Source organism: Callospermophilus lateralis, chromosome 2 (genome assembly GCF_048772815.1).
Source record: "Callospermophilus lateralis isolate mCalLat2 chromosome 2, mCalLat2.hap1, whole genome shotgun sequence".
Lineage (NCBI taxonomy): Eukaryota > Metazoa > Chordata > Mammalia > Rodentia > Sciuridae > Callospermophilus > Callospermophilus lateralis.
The window spans coordinates 197,855,605-197,873,839 of NC_135306.1; the positions used below are offsets into that span (position 1 = coordinate 197,855,605).

At 39.7% G+C, this 18,235-nt stretch overlaps 1 protein-coding gene across 1 annotated transcript; it reads right to left on the minus strand.

Annotated features, from left to right (window-relative positions):
• Nucleotides 1–13,133: 13,133 nt before the first annotated feature.
• LOC143390511 (olfactory receptor 5J3-like) lies at nucleotides 13,134–14,093 on the minus strand. The gene has a single exon (XM_076842887.1). The coding sequence runs from the start codon at nucleotides 14,091–14,093 to the stop codon at nucleotides 13,134–13,136; it is 960 nt and encodes a 319-aa protein (XP_076699002.1).
• Between the last annotated feature and the right edge of the window lie 4,142 nt (nucleotides 14,094–18,235).

Here is an 18,235-nt window from a genome sequence, read left to right on the forward strand (position 1 = left end):
CTGCAGAGGTGACAATTGATAAGTTATTTCTTGAGTATGCCCACCACTGTGCAAGGTGAAACGGGCAGGAACACTCAGCAAGTATGAGGCTCCCTTCTCAGAGGCTAAGGGAAGCATCATAGTGTACTGGAAAGCACAGGCTGGGAAGCCACCTAGACATGGTTCTTAGTTAGCCTTGAGGCCCTGACTGGTCCTGTGTCCTTGTAGAAACTGTATGTGAGCCTCAGTTTCTTCATTTGTGAAATGAAGAAAATATGCCTACTCTCAGGATTTCTATGTGACCTAAATGAAAAATGGAATGAATAATATCTAAAGGTGAGGGACACAGTGTGTGGCATGCTCCCTAATCTCTTGTGCCTCTGAATATACAATATGTCCATAGCTCCATCTGACATTTATTCCATTCTGTTTTTATTCCAAATTGAAGATGTAATTCACGCAGCAAATAATTTACTATCTTCAAGAACACAGTGCAGTGGTTGTTAGTGTGTTGACTGGGTCATGCAACGATCCTTGCTTTATCATTCCTGAACATTTCATCACCGAAAAAAGAAAATCCATGCCACTGGTAGTCTCTCCCAATTCTTCCCTTCCCTCAGCCTCTGGTAACCATAAATCTATATTCTGTCTCTATGACTTGCCTCTTCTGGAGATTTATATAAATGGCTTCATATAACATATGCCCCGCCCCACTTTGGGTATTGGGGATTGAACACAGAGGCACTTAACTACTAAGCCACATCCCTAGCCCTTTATATTTTTAAATTTGAGACAGGGTTTCACTAAGTTGCTGAGGGCCTTGCTAAATTGCTGTGCTGGCTTTGAACTTGCCATCCTCTTGTCTAAGTCTCCTGAGCCGCTGGGATTACAGGGGGGAACCCCCATGCCCGACAGTATATGCCCTTTTGTGTTTGTTTCATTTCTTTCACCTTAATGTTTTCAAGATTGGTCCATGTTGTAGCATGTATTAATATTCATTCTCTTTTACATTATACATCCCTCAGGACATTTCCTCCTCTATACCATGACCATTGTGTCCTTAGCAAATCTGCTGAGTTGACTTTCAGTAACCTAGGAGTTTGTCAGCTTGGAAATGGTGTTTCAGTGCTTGCTTCATTGCCATCCAAGATGTTAACTCACAATAGAAGTGGAAATGACAGAGGTCTTTCCTTCCTCCCTACACTTTCCACTCTCTTCCACCTACACCTTCTTCTTGGATGGTCTGGGCTACGTCCTTAAAATTAGTCCTAGGAAAATATCACCATCCATGTTCATCCATGTCAAGCAGGTTTATGTTGAGGATTAGGAGGAAGTGTGGTGTTACTGCACAGAAGAATATGGAAACACAGCTTCACCTTTCCCCACCTGTTGTAAAAGTTACAGCTTATTGCAGAAAGAGCATTGGGCTGACAGAATGGAGCTGCTTTCTAGCAGCTCCATTTCCCGTATTACCCTGGACAATTCTCATCTCTGGGCTTCTTATTTCTCATTAGCTAAATCAAGGTTTGGAATTAAAGATCTTTTCTTTCTTTCTCTCTTTTTTTATTTTTTGGTACTGGGGATCGAACTCAGGGGTACTCAGCCACTGAGCCACATTTCAAGCCCTTTTTTTGTATTTTATTTAGAGACAGGGCTTCATTGAGTTGCTTAGAGTCTTGCTAAATTGCTGAGGCTAGCTTTGAATTCTTGATCCTCCTGTCTTAGCCTCACAAGTCCCTGGGATTATAGGCATGAACCACCATTCCCGGTTTGAGATACCTTTGAAGTCACACATGGTCCCTGCACTCTAGCAGACAGTTTATCATCCTTAAGTTTTCTGTCTGAATATGGATCTTTGTGCCAATGTGTTCCAGGAACATATAAAGAATCTATATGAACTTGTCTAGAAAAAAAGATGCTGTATTCCTGATAATCATGGAGCTTTTATGAGGTTCTGTCCCGCTCATAAGGATCTCTCTAAGTACCTTGGCCACTCATAGCAATAATCTCTGGCAAATAGTTTGAAATTAAATTGCAAGTTCTGAGGAATCTTGTTAACATAAATTAATATAAAGAAATTTAAGGAGTTCTGTTATGGTAATGCAGTTTAATTAATTGAATTCCTCAGTTATACCAAATATCACACATGATGTGTCATCAAAAATTATTTTTAATATTTTATCATCTATTACTTAGAAAAGATTCTCAGTTTTCTGGAAAGATTTTAATTTTTCTTTTCCCTCTTTCTCCTCCTCCTCCTCCTCCTCCTCCTCCTCCTCCTCCTCCTTCTTCTTTTTTGATTTTTGGTACCAGGGATTGAACTCAGGGGCACTTAACCACTAGCCACATCCTCAGCCCTATTTTTTATTTTTATTTAGAGACAAGATCTCACTGAGTTGCTCAGCATCTCGCTTTTGCTGAGGCTGGCTTTAAACTTGTGATCTTCCTGTCTCAGCCTCCCAAGCCACTGGGATTACAGGTGTGCACTACTGCACCTGCCTACATTTTAATCTTTCAACACTTAAAATCACACAAATCACTTACAAGAATTTTATAGGCAGATATTAAAAGTCATTAACTTTTTCAACACCTACATCTCAAATTATACCTTTTTTTGGTGGTATCCTAGAAAATTTTTTGTATGCTAGTGAAATACCTTCTAGTAGTATTGAGGTGGGTTAGAAGCATGCATTTCCTTTCAAAAGTGAGAGAGGGACAATTGTGAGGGGATGTGGGTAGATGAGAACTGAGTACTGCATTTCCATCACAGATGCATTCTCAAGAAAATGGTGTAGACTGTGGCCTTAGAACTAGTCAGCTCCTGAAACTTCCAGAACCCCCCCTTTCTACCCTTGCTGCCTCTCTTTCCTCCCAGAGTTGGGTTTGTGATTATGTGACAGAGGGAGAATCACTAAAACACTAAAACACTCCACACCTTTCATGGACCAACTATCTATTTGTTATAAAGGTCAGAATATGCAGCCCTGAAGGCTGGGGTTGGTTCCTAACCCATGATTCCATCTTGTGGTTTAACCTAGGACAGCCAGCTTCTGGCCCTCAACGCCAGCTTCTCCACCCAGGGGCCTGATGTATTTCTGCTTACTCTTTCTTTTCTCACCTTCTTGAGGGCTGCCTTTTATCCAAGTCTAAATGTCTGTGAGTCTCTGATCTACAAATGAATATTATTTGTTTCATGTTTCTGTGATAGGACCACCCATAATCAGTCCCATAATCATACTCATTACACACATTACAAAGTCATACGCAGCATCATTTTTAGGTTAAGCTCCTAGATCCTCTTTACCAGAAAATGAGGGATTTTTGTCCTCTTTCTTAATCCCCCTCTCCCAGTGTCTTCACATGGTCCAGGACTGTTCTGGACCTAATCCTGTATTGCTCCCATCCCATGGTCATTTGATCCTTTCAGATGTAACCTATGAATAATTCTCAGTAATGCTGCCCTTGGCTAATAATTTTAAACTGAGAGTGTCAGTTCTAATAACTACTCAGAAATTCCTCCACAATCCCACAATCCCATCCCTCAACCCTTCTAGTCAGGCTGTCCTACCCACCTGGTTTGTGTGCTGTTGTAATCTGGCAATTAATTTCTGATCATAAAGTTGTATTTAGAATTGTTCAAAAGGGTTTTGACCCTAATACTGAGCAGACAGGTTGGAGGCTCTGAGTTCAAGGAAGCGCATGTTGTTTAGGGCAAGGGCCAGGAGCAAGTGCCTTTTCTTTACGTAATCTTTTGTTGCCATTGTCAAAGACTGTGTCCCAGCAGTGGTGAAGCACTCCAGGGGAGCTGGGGACACTCTAGGGCAGGGATTCTGAGGCTGGACCCTCCTAGGACCTCTCCTGGCTTTGGGCACTAGGGAATCATCTGAGGAGGCACTGGGGGCCTTGTTAATGTAAAGAGCAGTTTATTTATATTAGCAATTTAAAAAAATGATATTTTCAAAAATGAAGGTAACTTTAAGCACAGGAAATGCCAACGGGCATGAGGAGTGGCCAAGGGGTTTGCTACCAGGAGTGCGGACACATGCTGATCATCTCCTAGTTGTTGCTTGGGACAAGTTCCTCCTTATCCATTTGTCAGCTGACAGGGCTCCTGTGAGACTGTCATGCTGAGCTCAGCTGAGACTCCTGCAGCCTAAGTCCTGTGACTCATGGTTATCAGAGCTGAGGGGCTCTCAGAGGAGGGGAACAGTATAGCAGTCCCCTGAGTCGGGACTGCATGGTCCAAGGGGAAGACCAAAAGCATGCTCAGAGCATCTGAAAAGCAGAGACACCAACATTAAAAAACAAAACAAAACAAAACTATATTTGAACCTTAAAAGAAAAAAGCACCAGGAAATTATAGGACATTGGGAATTGCTTTCAAATAATCTGTCTGGGAACAGTGATAAGATAAAACCAAAAGGCTTGGCCATAGGTCCATGTAAGTTAATTTATCAGACTTGCTGCTTTTATGTATATTTTAAACTTTTTGTGTGTGTGTGTGTGGTGCTGGATTGAAACCCAGGGCTGTGTGCATGCTGGATAAACATTCTACTATTGAGCTAAATCCCCAACTCTATACTTGAAACTTTTAATAATGTCTTTAAAAATCATTACAATATGCCAAGTATAGTGGTGCACCCCTGCAGCCCTAGGAATTCAGAAGGCTGAGTCAGGAGAATCACAAGTTTGAGGCCAGCCTTAGCAACCTAGCAAGACCCCCAACTCAAAACAAGCAAACAAACAAACAAATAAAGGGCTGAGGATGTATAATGTGCCAGTGTGTCAATCCCCAGTACTAGAAGAAAACAAAGAAACAAACAAATTTAAAAATTACAGAAAAATCCTGCAATTCATTATTTTTATGTTTTCAGCTTGTTATTGGTTTTTTAAAGAAAATTTATAAGCAGAGTGGTATATACCATAATTTCTCAAGGCTTGTCTTACAGGAAATAAAGATGATGTTCACTGGGTGTTGTGGTATATGCCTTTAATCCTAGCAGCTCAGTAGGCTGAGGCAGGAGGATTGTGATTTCAAAGCCAGCCGCAGCAAAAGCAAGGGGCTAAGCAACTCAGTGAGACCCTGTCTCTAAATAAAATGCAAAATAGGACTGGGGATGTGGCTCAGTCGTTGAGTGCTTCTGAGTTCAATACCTGGTACCGCCCAATAAAAAGAATATAAAATACATATAATCATATATAATATAAATATAAAAATATAATATATAAAATATGAATTAAATAATATAAATATACAATATGTAATACATATAATATAACATACATATATAATATATAATATATAATATATAATATAATATAATATTATATACACACACTATATATATATATATATATAGTGTGTGTGTGTGTGTGTTGTGCTAGGAAAGGAGTTACATCTATATTGTAACTCCTTATATACATCTGTTGACATCTATATTTACACTACATTCACTGTAAAAGAAAAATAGAAACTTTATCTTATCTACCTTATACATCTTCTCTATTTAGCATATATTCAAATCCTGCTTACATATAGGTGATTCCTATTTGTTCATTCATGCATGCATACAGACATTCATTCAGTTATTAATTCATTCTGTAGATATTCATTGAATACTTACTATGTACAAGAAACCATAGTAGGTCCTTTTCTATCATATACACATATATGATATAAAAAATATATATTTTGTGTGTGTGTGCTGGAAATTGAACCCAGGGCTGCATGCTTTCCATGCAGGTACTCTATTATTGCACTACAAAACCAGCTCCATATTTTAAAAACATTTTTATGTATTTATTTTTTATATATGAGACAGTATAGTGTATTTTGACATATTATACATACATGGGCTATAATTTATTCTAATTAGGATCCCGTAAACGTGATGTGTTTTAATTTGTGTTTCTCTAATTGCTAGAGATGTTGAACATTTTTTTCATATGCTTGTTGACCATTCATATTTCTTCTGTGAAGTGCCTGTTCAGTTCCTTTCCCTATTTATTGATTGGGTTATTTGTTTTTTGGTGTTAAGTTTTTTGAGTTCTTTATATATCCTGGAGATTAATGCTCTATCTGAGATGCAGGTAGCAAAAATTTTCTCCCGTTCTGTAGGCTCTGTGTTCACTTTCTTGATTGTTTCCTTTGCTGTGAAGAAGCCCTTTAGTTTGATACCATCCCATTGATTGATTTTTGATTTTATATCTTGTGCTTTAGGAGTCTTGTTGAGGACTTCGGCTCCTAAGCTGACATATCTTATGTTGTCAGAGAGGTTATTGTTGGGGGTAAGATATGACAAGCGCACCACCAGATAAAGAGTAAGACTTGCTTGAGGGAAGATGTGCCGGCTTTGGGAAGCAACTCTGATCACACTGATGTTGCCTTTTATTGACCCCTCTTTTTTTTTTTTTTGTTAGGGACATACATAGGTTGATAATCACATACTTTTATTGATACATGTATGCATCTTTGTCTCTCCTAACTAGATTGTAGCATCTACAGCATTCATTGTAGCTGCACATTACAGATTTCAATAAATATCTGCCAAGGTCTGAATGTGTTCCTTAAATGTTCATGTTTTGGGACTCTATTTCCCCAAATCATGTGTCGATGCTATTTGGAGATGGGCTCTTTGGAGATTAGAGGTCTTGAGGATGGGACCTCTATGACGTGATTAGTGACTTTAGAAGAAGAGAGGTGGGCATGGCTGTGCATAATTGTAATCCTACATACTCAGGAAGCTGAGGCAGAGGATCTTAAGTTTAAGGCCAGCTTGGGAAATTTACTGAGACCCTGTCCTCCCTGCCACCAAAAAAAAAAAAAAAAAAAAAAAAAAGTGTTGGGGATATGGCTCAGTGGCAGAGAACGTGCCTAGTGTGTGTAATGCCCTGTGTTTGATTTCCCAATATACATACAAGAGAGAGAGAGAGAGAGAGAGAGAGAGAGAGAGAGAGAGAGAGAGGGGAGAGAGAGAATGGGTCTTGAGCTGACATAGTCCCTTTCTCTTGCCATATGAGGCCCTCTTCCATTTTATGGTACCTCAATAAGGTCCTCACCAGATCCTGGTACCTTTGTATTGAACTTCTCAGCCTTCAGATTCTGAGGCTGAGAAATTTTTCTGTTTATAGTTTTTTTTCTTTATAAATTACCCAGCTTATGGTTTTCTGTTATATCAGCAAAAAGAAGACAAAGCCAATATCTGTTGAGTTTATTTTTTTCTTCATTTTTTTGGTGGTTCTGAGGATTGAGCCCATGGCCTTGCACACGTTAGGCAAATGCTCTGCCAACTGAGCAACATCCCCAGCCCTGTAAGTTTATTTTTTTTTCATTAAAAATATTTATTTTTCAGTTTTTTAAGTGGACACACTATCTTTATTTTACATTTATGTGGTGTGGAGGATCAAACTCAGTGCCTCAAGCATGCTAGGTGAGCACTCTACCACTGAGCCACAACCCCAGCCGCTGTGAGTTTCTTTTTAATGTTAGTTTTAAGATGAATATGTTGCCCATTTCCAAGAAGACTTGATAAATTTTACAAATAAAAGCAAATGATGGATTGTGTTGGGATACCTGCCTATTCATAGTTCCTTTCTTTGGGGATTGCTCCTTTCTTTCAGTTAGGAGCTGGTGTAGCTTCCATATTTGTGCCACGCAATGACCTGAGCACTGCTTGCTGTGTCAGGAACAGGCATCTTTCAGCTTGTGTTTCCCAAGAATCTGGGGAATAAATGTGGTTGTGTGGGCTAAGCCTATTTGAGTCAGGCTGAGAGCTGGCACCATGGCAACCAGAAGCATATGTAAGCTGAATTAATAAGGGAACAGAAGGTTGGCTAGGCAGAGGGGGCCACTGCAGAGAGGATATAGGGAGGGTCACACCAGAAAAAGCAGAGATAAGAGTAATTCATCCCTAGAGAGACAGAGGGACACAGAAACTCCATTGTCACTTCCCAAATACCAACCAGATCTAGATCCATGAAGCCTGTTATACTTAGTATCTGTAAGATTTCTCATCTTTGCAGTACTTCCACCTCTTTACTTGAGCATAACCTGAGCAGTTGTTTGTTTCTTACATGCAAAAAAAAAAAAAAATCCTTGGTTAGAGCAAAGCCCAGAAGAAAATAAATCTTGTAACAGATAAAACAAATCTGTTATCATTTACAAGAGTGATTCTCTATCTTTCACCACACAGCACTGCTCAATTTTGTGAACTCCATATATCAAAACATTGTGGCCACTCCCCAGAACACATTCATCAATTTCAATTTTTATAAATAAGAGACTATCTATCAGGCTTTGAATAAACATAAAAATTTGAATTATTACACACAGTTTGTTATTCTCACCAAAAGCAACCACATGATAATTAGTACACATTGCTTTATCAGACTGTAAGTTTCACCAGCATTTGGAAATATTGATGATACCTCTAAGAAATCTCTCTGACCATGTTCATAGACATTTGGGGTTTTAGATGCCTTGTAAGGAGACGTAGATATAAAGGCAGCAGGAATAGGTGCCTGGTAGGAGCCAATTACAGAGGACTCTAGGAATTCACCAAATTAACATACAACTTTATGACCTTGAAGATTCATCAGAGAATAAACCTGTGGTTTTGCTGAGATATAAACTGGAACCCCTGTGCTGCCCTACTAGTGTTTGGAGTTACTCTCCTGTTGAGTGAGTTTAGTTTGTAATCTATGAGATGCAAATGATGAGCCCCTATCATTTGCATCTCAGAGTGCCTTTGTTGACTGTAGATTTTATAGGGAAATTATAAGCTCAGTGGCATTTACAGGATGAGGGATTGAATGGGTTCTCAGAAATATCACTCAATAGGGCTGGGGTTGTGGCTCAGGGGTAGAGTGCTTGCCTGGCATATGTGAGGCATTGGGTTAGATGCTCAGCACCACATATAAATAAACAAATTAAATAAAGATTCACTAACAACTAAATATATTAAAAAATGTCACTCAATAATATGCAAAGTATTGTGTCGTTCAGTGTTTTCCAAAAGTCAGCATGATTTTTTTCCAACTTATATGCTACTTGTAATATTTAATCAATATTTAAAAACCCTAACTCACTTAAAAATGAAAGAAATCCAACCCTACCTTAGGAAACAATACCCTTAAAATGCAGGGAGTTAATACAGCAGTTTTATTTTAATGCACATTAAAATTAATGCATAACTATTCAAATAAATTTGTTAACTTGTGTTCCAACTAAAATCTTCTTGTCTGCAATAATGTGGTCTTACAAATTACTTGAATTAGGATTCACATCTGATATTTATTGGTGGTGTATCCATGGATAGATTATATGATACCTATGACTCTTGGATTCTTTATCTGTAAAATGGTGTTGAAAATCTCTGGAATATTGAGAGGACTAACTGGGCACTTCTAGTTGTGTCAAATGTAATGCCTGGTATCTAGTAGGCTCCCAGTGAGTAATAGCTTTATATTGACTATGAATTGAATTATGTCCATTAAAATTGCAGAATGTAACTTTGTTCCTGGAAACAAAGTCAAAAACGAGCAATCTATTTGATTCCATTTTACCAGAACCGATTTTCCTTGGGTTGCTAATTACAGGCATCTCCAAAGAGATCAGAGTAATTCATCTGAGCAGCTGCTGAGGCTAGTAAATGGTTGTGGAGAGGGTGATTGGCAAGAAGAGAAAAAAGAGAATCTGGGGTAGAATTGGAACCTGATATCCCACACAGACTCAGAAGGGCCAAGGGGAAGAGCAAGCCAGGGGGGAGTGCTGTCCAGGCCCAGGGTGCTGAAATACCTTCTCATACAGCAACTTGCAAGGAATTTCCTTTAAACATGTCCTCTGCTTCCTAAGGGTTGTATCTCAGGTTTGTGTCCCCTTCTCCTCCTTTCTTACAGCCTGTCACCTCAACCTTCCTCTTGCATCTACCTTCCTCACGCAAGTCTCACATATTCATGTTGATGAATAGACCTGTATGTAGTTCATTTACTTTCCTCTGTTTATTTTCTATAACATAAATGTTCCCTTGTTCCCTATTTTATCCATCTGTACCTATTGTCAACAGACATTTATATAGCTGCCACTTGTTTGCTATGACAATGCTGCTATAAGCATTTCTGGTACATATTTCATAATGCAAACATGCAAGAATTTCTTTTGATCACGTGCCTACTAATGGAACAGCTGGAGCATAGTGTATATACACATTCACCCTTTTAATCTGATGCCAAATTGTTGTCAAAAATGTTCAATTTACATACTACCATTCCTCATCCTTACTAACATTGGATTATCTGGTTTTTTTTTTCCTGATTTGGTGGATATACAAGTGTATCCCAGGCTGGGCACAGTGGCATATGAGTGTGAATCCCAGTGGCTCAAGAAGCTGAGGTAGGAGGATTACAATTTGTAGGTCCTTTTTTTTTGGTACTGGGAATTGAACATAGAAGTGCTTTACCACTGAGCTACAATCCTGGCCCCTTTTTTTTTTATTTTGAGTCAGGGTCTCGCTAAGTGTCTTAGGGCATCACTAAGTTTCTGAGACTGGCCTTGAACTTGTTATTTTCCTGCCTCAGTCTCCTGAGTTGTTGGGATTACAGGCATGTACCATCATGCCCAGTGTTCACTGGTGTTTTTTTTTTTTAAAGAGAGAGTGAGAGAGAGAGAGAATTTTTTTAATATTTATTTTTTAGTTTTTGGCAGACACAACATCTTTGTTTGTATGTGGTGCTGAGGATCGAACCCGGGCCGCATGCATGCCAGGTGAGCGCGCTACCGCTTGAACCACATCCCCAGCCCTCACTGGTGTTTTTAATGCCCCTTACAGATGATATTTTTTAACTGGCCAGTGACAGACAAAGCTATGTGTTTACAAAATTTCATATCTTCCCTCTGGGTAGAAAAGAAGACTACATTTTCCCATCTTCTTTACTCTGGTGTCAAGGACATAAGACTGGTTTCAGGACAAACACAGGATAAAGTGATGGGAGCTAGCCTCAACTAGGTCCTTCAAAATACTCTACATGGACTTGACCAACAGATTTAAAGGGTAGCATTCCAAGACAAAAGAGGCCCAGAGGCCACACCAATGGATGGACAGGAGTTTTCTTGAAATCACCTGATGTTTCCAATTTATCATAGATAAAAACCTTTGTGGTATTATGTTACTGACATTTTGGGTTTATTTGTTACAATAGCATCAGCTGTCTGCCTAAAATATATTCTGTTAATCCATGTAAGACCTACCATGTTATCTGGCACCTAATTGCCACACAAATATTCTTTGAGATGAATAGATTAGAGAAAGTCTTACTAAATATATTTATCATAATGTTCTAGTCCTGACTCCTAGTGCAAGCACATTCTAACAATGTAATGTATAAGTTAATAATGTGGATCACAGAAGGAATTTAGCAAATATTTGATGAATAAAAGAAGATAAAAATGAGAAAATTTCATGGTCAACTCCTGGAAAGTTTTTTTAAAAGATTTTCATTTTTAGAAAGGTACCAAATTAAACATGCTCATTAAAATGTTTTCAAAAATGTCTGAGACAAATAGAAAATATTTTTCCTAATGTGCTACTGCTGTAATATAACTTATTTATATTTTTGTGTGTTTTTCTGCTATTCCAGTTTATAATATAAATGTAGTCACACAGTGGATATTCTGGCCTACTGTTCCCATGTTCTTTTTTTTTTAAAGAGAGAGAGAGAGAGAGAGAGAGAGAGAGAGAGAGAGAGAGAGAGAAAGAGTTTTTTAATATTTATTTTTCAGTTCTCGGCGGACACAGCATCTTTGTTTGTATGTGGTGCTGAGGATTGAACCCGGGCCACACGCATGCCAGGCGAGCATGCTACCACTTGAGCCACAACCCACAGGTTCGATCCTCAGCACCATGTTCTTAACAGTCTGCTTAACTATAATTTTTAATGTTTGCATCAAAATCCATTTAGGGGACAATTTATTGAATCCTTTTTCTCTCTTGAACATTTAGGTTATTTCCAATTTTTGTTTTCACTCATGATGCTGTGATAGACGTGTTTGTTTAATAAGAGCTTCTGTATCTAGAATAATTTTCTTAAGGTAGAGTTGAAAAAAGGCTTGGCAGAAATCCCAATATCTCAGGCTGCAGTTCAATTCTGTTCAACTCAGTTCAGGTGAGCCTTTGTATTAGTTCAGGAGCCTTTTTTTCCCAATCCAATGCTAAACCTTGAAATGGGTCTTTGAGCTTTTTCATTTTGTGTGATTCTCTAAAACACATATACTTGTCATAAAAATATATAAAAAGTTTTATATCATATCCCCAGACACAGTATCTTATATAATGCTGTAACTGGTCAAACATCATACACATATCACCTCCCCGCACACCCACATACCTTTGGGCATTATGAGACATGCAGACATGTTTTGCTAGAAAAATGATGTATGAGGGGAGATCTCTCTTGATCCTGAGACCTGAGACAGCTCAGCAAAATGTAGTTGCAATAAGATATGAGAATATCTTTATCCTGGTAATCTTTCTCTTTGGAATAGGAAGAGAGAACTGAGCCACATCTTATCCACTCCCATGTCACCAAATCAGTGGCAAAATAGAAATGATTGCATTGTCTCTTTGTGATGTTTTTTGGAATCTGATGAGCTGCTAATAAAGATTTAACCTGTGGCTGTAGTGTAACTGAAATATCCTTTGTGTTGGTGTGAGATTCCTGATGTCGAATCCACACTCTAACTTAAATAATTAACTTATTGGGCTGGGGATGTGGCTCAAGTGGTAGCGCGCTCGCCTGGCATGTGTGCGGCCCAGGTTTGATCCTCAGCACCACATACAAACAAAGATGTTGTGTCTGCTGAAAAACTAAAAAATAAATATTAAGAAATTCTTAAAAAAATAATAATTAACTTATTTTTCTGTATACCATATCCTTTATTTGTAAAATGGGATCATTTAACAATGGCTACTAAGAATATGGTGGTAAGGATTCAGTATCATGATGAATAAAGAGATGCTCTTCAACTATAATGCTCTGTACAAAAACATTTACTTATCTCACTTTCATATCTTTCAAAATCAGGGCTGCTCTAGGTCAATTTACCAGGGGATTTGCAAGATGCTATGTCTTCCTCAGTCCAAAAAACAAGTTTGCAGGACTCAGCAGGGAAAGTTGTTGACCTGGAGCTTCCTCTGTAGGGCATCTTTGACCTCCTTGTTGCGGAGGCTATAGATGAAGGGATTGAGCATTGGGATTATTATGGTGTAAAAGACAGATACAATTTGGCTATTGGAATCACTTGTGGACCCATGGGGTTGAACATAGGTGAAAATCACAGTGCCATAGAAAATGGAAATGGCCAGGAAGTGGGAGGCACATGTGGAGAAGGCCTTCTTCCGCCCAGCTGCTGAGCGCATCCTCCCAATGGCCACCCAGACCAAGGTGTAGGAGGTAAGGACGATGGTGGCAGGCAGAAGAGTAACCAGTGAAGAGATGACATAGAGGACCATTTCTGGTATGGCTGTGTTGGCACAAACTAGGTGGAGAAGTGGTGGGATGTCACAGAAGTAGTGTGGTACTTGGTTGGGCCCACAGAAAGGTAAAGCAAAGACATTCCCAGTCTGGATAGTGGAATTGACTCCACCAAATGCATAGGAAGCAGCCACCAATTGGAGACACGTCCCCTTGGTCATGAGAGAACCATAATGGAGGGGTTGGCAGATGGCCATGAAGCGGTCATAGGCCATGGAGGCTAGTAGGAAGCTCTCAGTTGTTGCATGCATTACAAAGAATCCCATTTGGACCACACATCCCTCAAAAGAAATGGACTTGTCAGATGCCAGAAAGTTGACCAAGAGCTTGGGCGTGACTATAGAAGAGTAACAAATGTCAATAAAAGAAAGGACACTGAGGAAGAAATACATGGGACTATGGAGACGGCAATCAGTGATGATAAGTGCTATCATTCCCAGGTTTCCCACAAGTGTCATGACATAGATGAGCAGGAAGACAACAAAGAGAAGCTCCTGGAGGTCTGGGTAACTGGAGAATCCCAGCAGGATGAACTTGGTAACAGGGGTGTAGTTGCGGCTGGCAAGGGCTAGTTCTCTAGGTGTCATCTGCAGAGGTGACAATTGATAAGTTATTTCTTGAGTATGCCCACCACTGTGCAAGGTGAAACGGGCAGGAACACTCAGCAAGTATGAGGCTCCCTTCTCAGAGGCTAAGGGAAGCATCATAGTGTACTGGAAAGCACAGACTGGGAAGCCACCTAGACATGGTTCTTAGTTAGCCTTGAGGCCCTGACTGGTCCTGTGTCCTTGTAGAAACTGTATGTGAGCCTCAGTTTCTTCATTTGTGAAATGAAGAAAATATGCCTACTCTCAGGATTTCTTTATGACCTAAATGAAAAACAGAATAAATAATATCTAAATGTGAGGGACACAGTGTGTGGCATCCTCCTTAACCTCTTGTGCCTCTGAATATACAATATATCCATAGCTTCATTTGACACCTATTCCATTCTGTTTTTATTCCAAATTGAAGATGTAATTCAAGCAGCAAATAATTCACCATTTTCAAGAACACAGTGCAGTGTGTTGACTAGGTCATGCAACGATCCTTGCTTTATCATTCCTGAACATTTTTATATACAAAAAAGAAAGTGCTCAGAGGCACTTAACTACTGAGCCATATCTCCAGTCCTTATAATTTTAAATTTGACACAGGGTCTCACTAAGTTTCTGAGGGGCATGCTAAATTGCTGTGCTGGCTTTGAACTTGCAATCCTCCTGCCTAAGTCTCCTGAGCTGCTGGGATTACAGGTGTGCACAACCATGCCTGACAATATATGCCTTTTGTGTTTGTTTCCTTTTCTTTACCTTAATGTTTTCAAGGTTGTTCCATGTTGTACCATGTATCGTATTCGTTCTGACATGTTTAAATATTTTGCATTTAAATATTCCTCAGGACATTCCCTCCTCTACACCATAATCATCTTGTCTTTAGCAAATCTGCTGAGTTGACACTGTCAGTGTCCTAAGAGTTTCAGCTTGGAAATGGTCTTTTAATGCTTGCTTGATTGCCATCCAAGATGTTAATTCATGAAAGGAGTGGAAAGCCCAGAGGTCTTTCCTTCCTGCATATACTCTCCACCCTTTTCTGTTCACCTAAACCTTCCTCTTGGATGGTCTGGGTACATCCCTAAATTAGTCCTAGGAGAGTATCTCCATCCATGTTATGCAGGTTTATATTGAGGGTGAGGAAGAATCATGATGTTACCATGCAGAAGAATATGGAAACACAGTCTCACCTTTCCCTACCTGTTTACCAGGTACAGGGTACGACAGAAAGAGCACTGGGCTGACAGGATAGAGCTGCTTTCTAGCTCCTGATGATCCCCATTTCCTCTGCTACCCGGGACAATTTTCATCTCTCTGGGCTTCTTATTTCTCATTAGTTAAATCAAGGTTTGGAATGAAAAGTCTTTGAAGTCACTCCTGGTCCCTGCACTCCAGCAGCGAGTTTATCTTCCCTGAGCTTCCTGTCTGACTATGGATCTTTGTGTCTGTGTGTTCCAGGAACACACAAAGAATCCATATGAACTTGCCTAGAAAAAAAAGATGCTGTATACCTGATAATTATGGAAAATTTATGAGGTTCTGTCCAGCTGTAACTAGGATTTAACTACCTTGACCACTCATAGCAATAATCTCTGGCAAAAACTTTTTGTAATGAAATTGTAAGTTCTGAGGAATCTTGTTAACATAATTAATATATGAGAATAGAGGAGTTCTGTTGAGGTAATGCAGTTCAATTAACTGAATTCCTTAGTTATGCCAAGAATCACACATGATGTGTCATCAAAAATTATTTTTAGTATTTTATCATCTATTACTTAGAAAATATTCTCCTTCCATTTTGTTGAAAGATTTTGATATTTCCACACTTAAAATTACTCAAATCACAAGAATTTTATAGGCAGATATTAAAGTCATTTACTTTTCAACACCGACATCTCAAATTATATCTGTGTGTGGTATCCTAGAACGTTTGTTGTATGCTAGTGAAAAACCTTCTAGTAGTATTGAGAATGGGTCAGAAGCATGCATTTATTTTCAAAAGTGAGAGAGGGACAATTGTGGGGGGGATGTGGGAGATGAGAACTGAGTACTGCATTTCCATCACAGATGCATTCCCAAGAAAACAGGTTTAGGAAAGGGTTAATACGGACACTGAGGTTCTGGAACATGATCAAAAGAAAGAATAAGCAGAAATACATTGGGCGCCTGGGTGGAGAAGCTGGAGTTCAAGGGCAGAAGCTGGTTTTGCTAGGTTAAACTAGGAGATGGAATCATGTGATAGGAATCAACCCCAGCCTTCAGAATTGTATATTCTGACCTTTACAACAAACAGACAGTTGACCGTGAAGGGTGTGGAATATTTTAGTGAATCTCCCACTGTCACGTAATCACAGACTCAACTCTGGAAGAAAGGGAGGTAGCCAGGGTAGAAGGGGGTTTCTGGATCAGGAGACTGAGGCAGGAGGATCGCAAGTTCAAAACTTATTAAAATCGTTTTGCCTCTGTGCCCTTTAAAGGGTCTTCAGTTACCCCCAGGATTATGCAACCCCTGTTTGTAGACTGTGTTCTTAGAACTAGTCAGCTCCTGAAACTTCCAGAACCCCTCTTTCTACCCTTGCTGCCTCTCTTTCCTCCCAGAGTTGGCTTTGTGATGATGTGACAGCGGGAGAATCACTAAAACACTCCGTACCCTTCATGGACCAACTCTCTATTTGTCATAAAGGTCAGAATATGCAGCCCTGAAGGCTGGGGTTGGTTCCTAACCCCTGATTCCATCTTGTGGTTTAACCTAGGACAGCCAGCTTCTAGCCCTCAACACCAGCTTCTCCACCCAGGGGCCTGATGTATTTCTGCTTACTCTTTCTTTTCTCAACTTCTTGAGGGCTTCCTTTTATCCAAGTCCAAATGTCTGCGAGTCTCTGATCTACAAATGAATATTATTTCTTTCATATTGCTGTGATAGGGCCACCCAGTCCCATAATCACACTCATTACACACATTACAAAGTCATACGCAGCATCATTTTTTAGGTTGAGCTCCTAAATCCTCTTCACCAGAAAATGAGGGATTTTGTCCTCTTTTATAACCCCCCTCTCCCACTGTTTTCACATGGTCCAGGACTGTCCTCTACTGCTCCCATCCCAACCTCCAGATGGTCATTTGATTCTTTGAGAGGTATCCTATGAATAAATTTCAGTTGTGGTGGCCTTGGCCAATAACCTTAAACTGAGGCTCTAGGTTCCAAAGTATCTCCAGGGAAGTTCTTCCACAATCCCATAACATCATCTTTAGCCCTTCTAGTCAGACTCTCCTACTCACCTGGTTTGTGTGCTGTTGTAATCTGGCAGCTGATTTCTGATCATGAAGATGTCCTTAGAATTGTTCAACAGGGTTTTGTCACTGTTGATTCCCCCCCACCCCCCGCACAGTTGCGCTTTCCCATCACATTATAACTTCAGAAGGCAGAGACGGTTTTCAAATCTATATCAAGCAATCAGCAAGCATTTGAACAACTAATGTTATTCAAAAATATTTACAAGATTGCCACTTGTTTAAAAATATTTTTGTTGTTCAAAGTACTGAAACACCTACTTTCCAAACTAGCATAAGACTTGGCTGTGGGCATTTAACATCTTTAATATTTTGTGAAGAGAAAAACTTGCTGCCACAAAACAGAGTGGAGTTGGGTGGTGCCTACTCTGCAGTTGGAATCCCTTGAGAGAAGGGTGATGGAGACATGGAGTAGTCCTGGAAGACTTCAGGCTGAGAAAGCATGGGGCTGGAGCTTGGGGAATGAGGGAGGTCTGGTGATGCGGAGAAGATGGGGAGATGCAAGGACTTGGCAGTAAGAATTAATCTCAGTCAACATTTACTGAGAAAAACGTTCATTGGAGAGTCAGGAACTTGGTAAGTTTACTCTCTGAGCCTTGGTTCACCTAGTTTTTGTCAGGACTAAAGGAATTAATGCTTATCAATGTACTTAGCACAACTTCTGGAAGCAGGGTAGGCACTTGACATGCATAAATTTCCATTTGCTTGATCTACATTAACTTCCATTCCCCCACAAGTTGAGACTATGGACACAAAGAGTGGGCCACTGAAAGAAATTGCTCAGGAGCTCTGAATGCCCTGGGACCTCAGGAAAAGCCTGGAGACTGACAGAACAGTGGAGGGAGTGG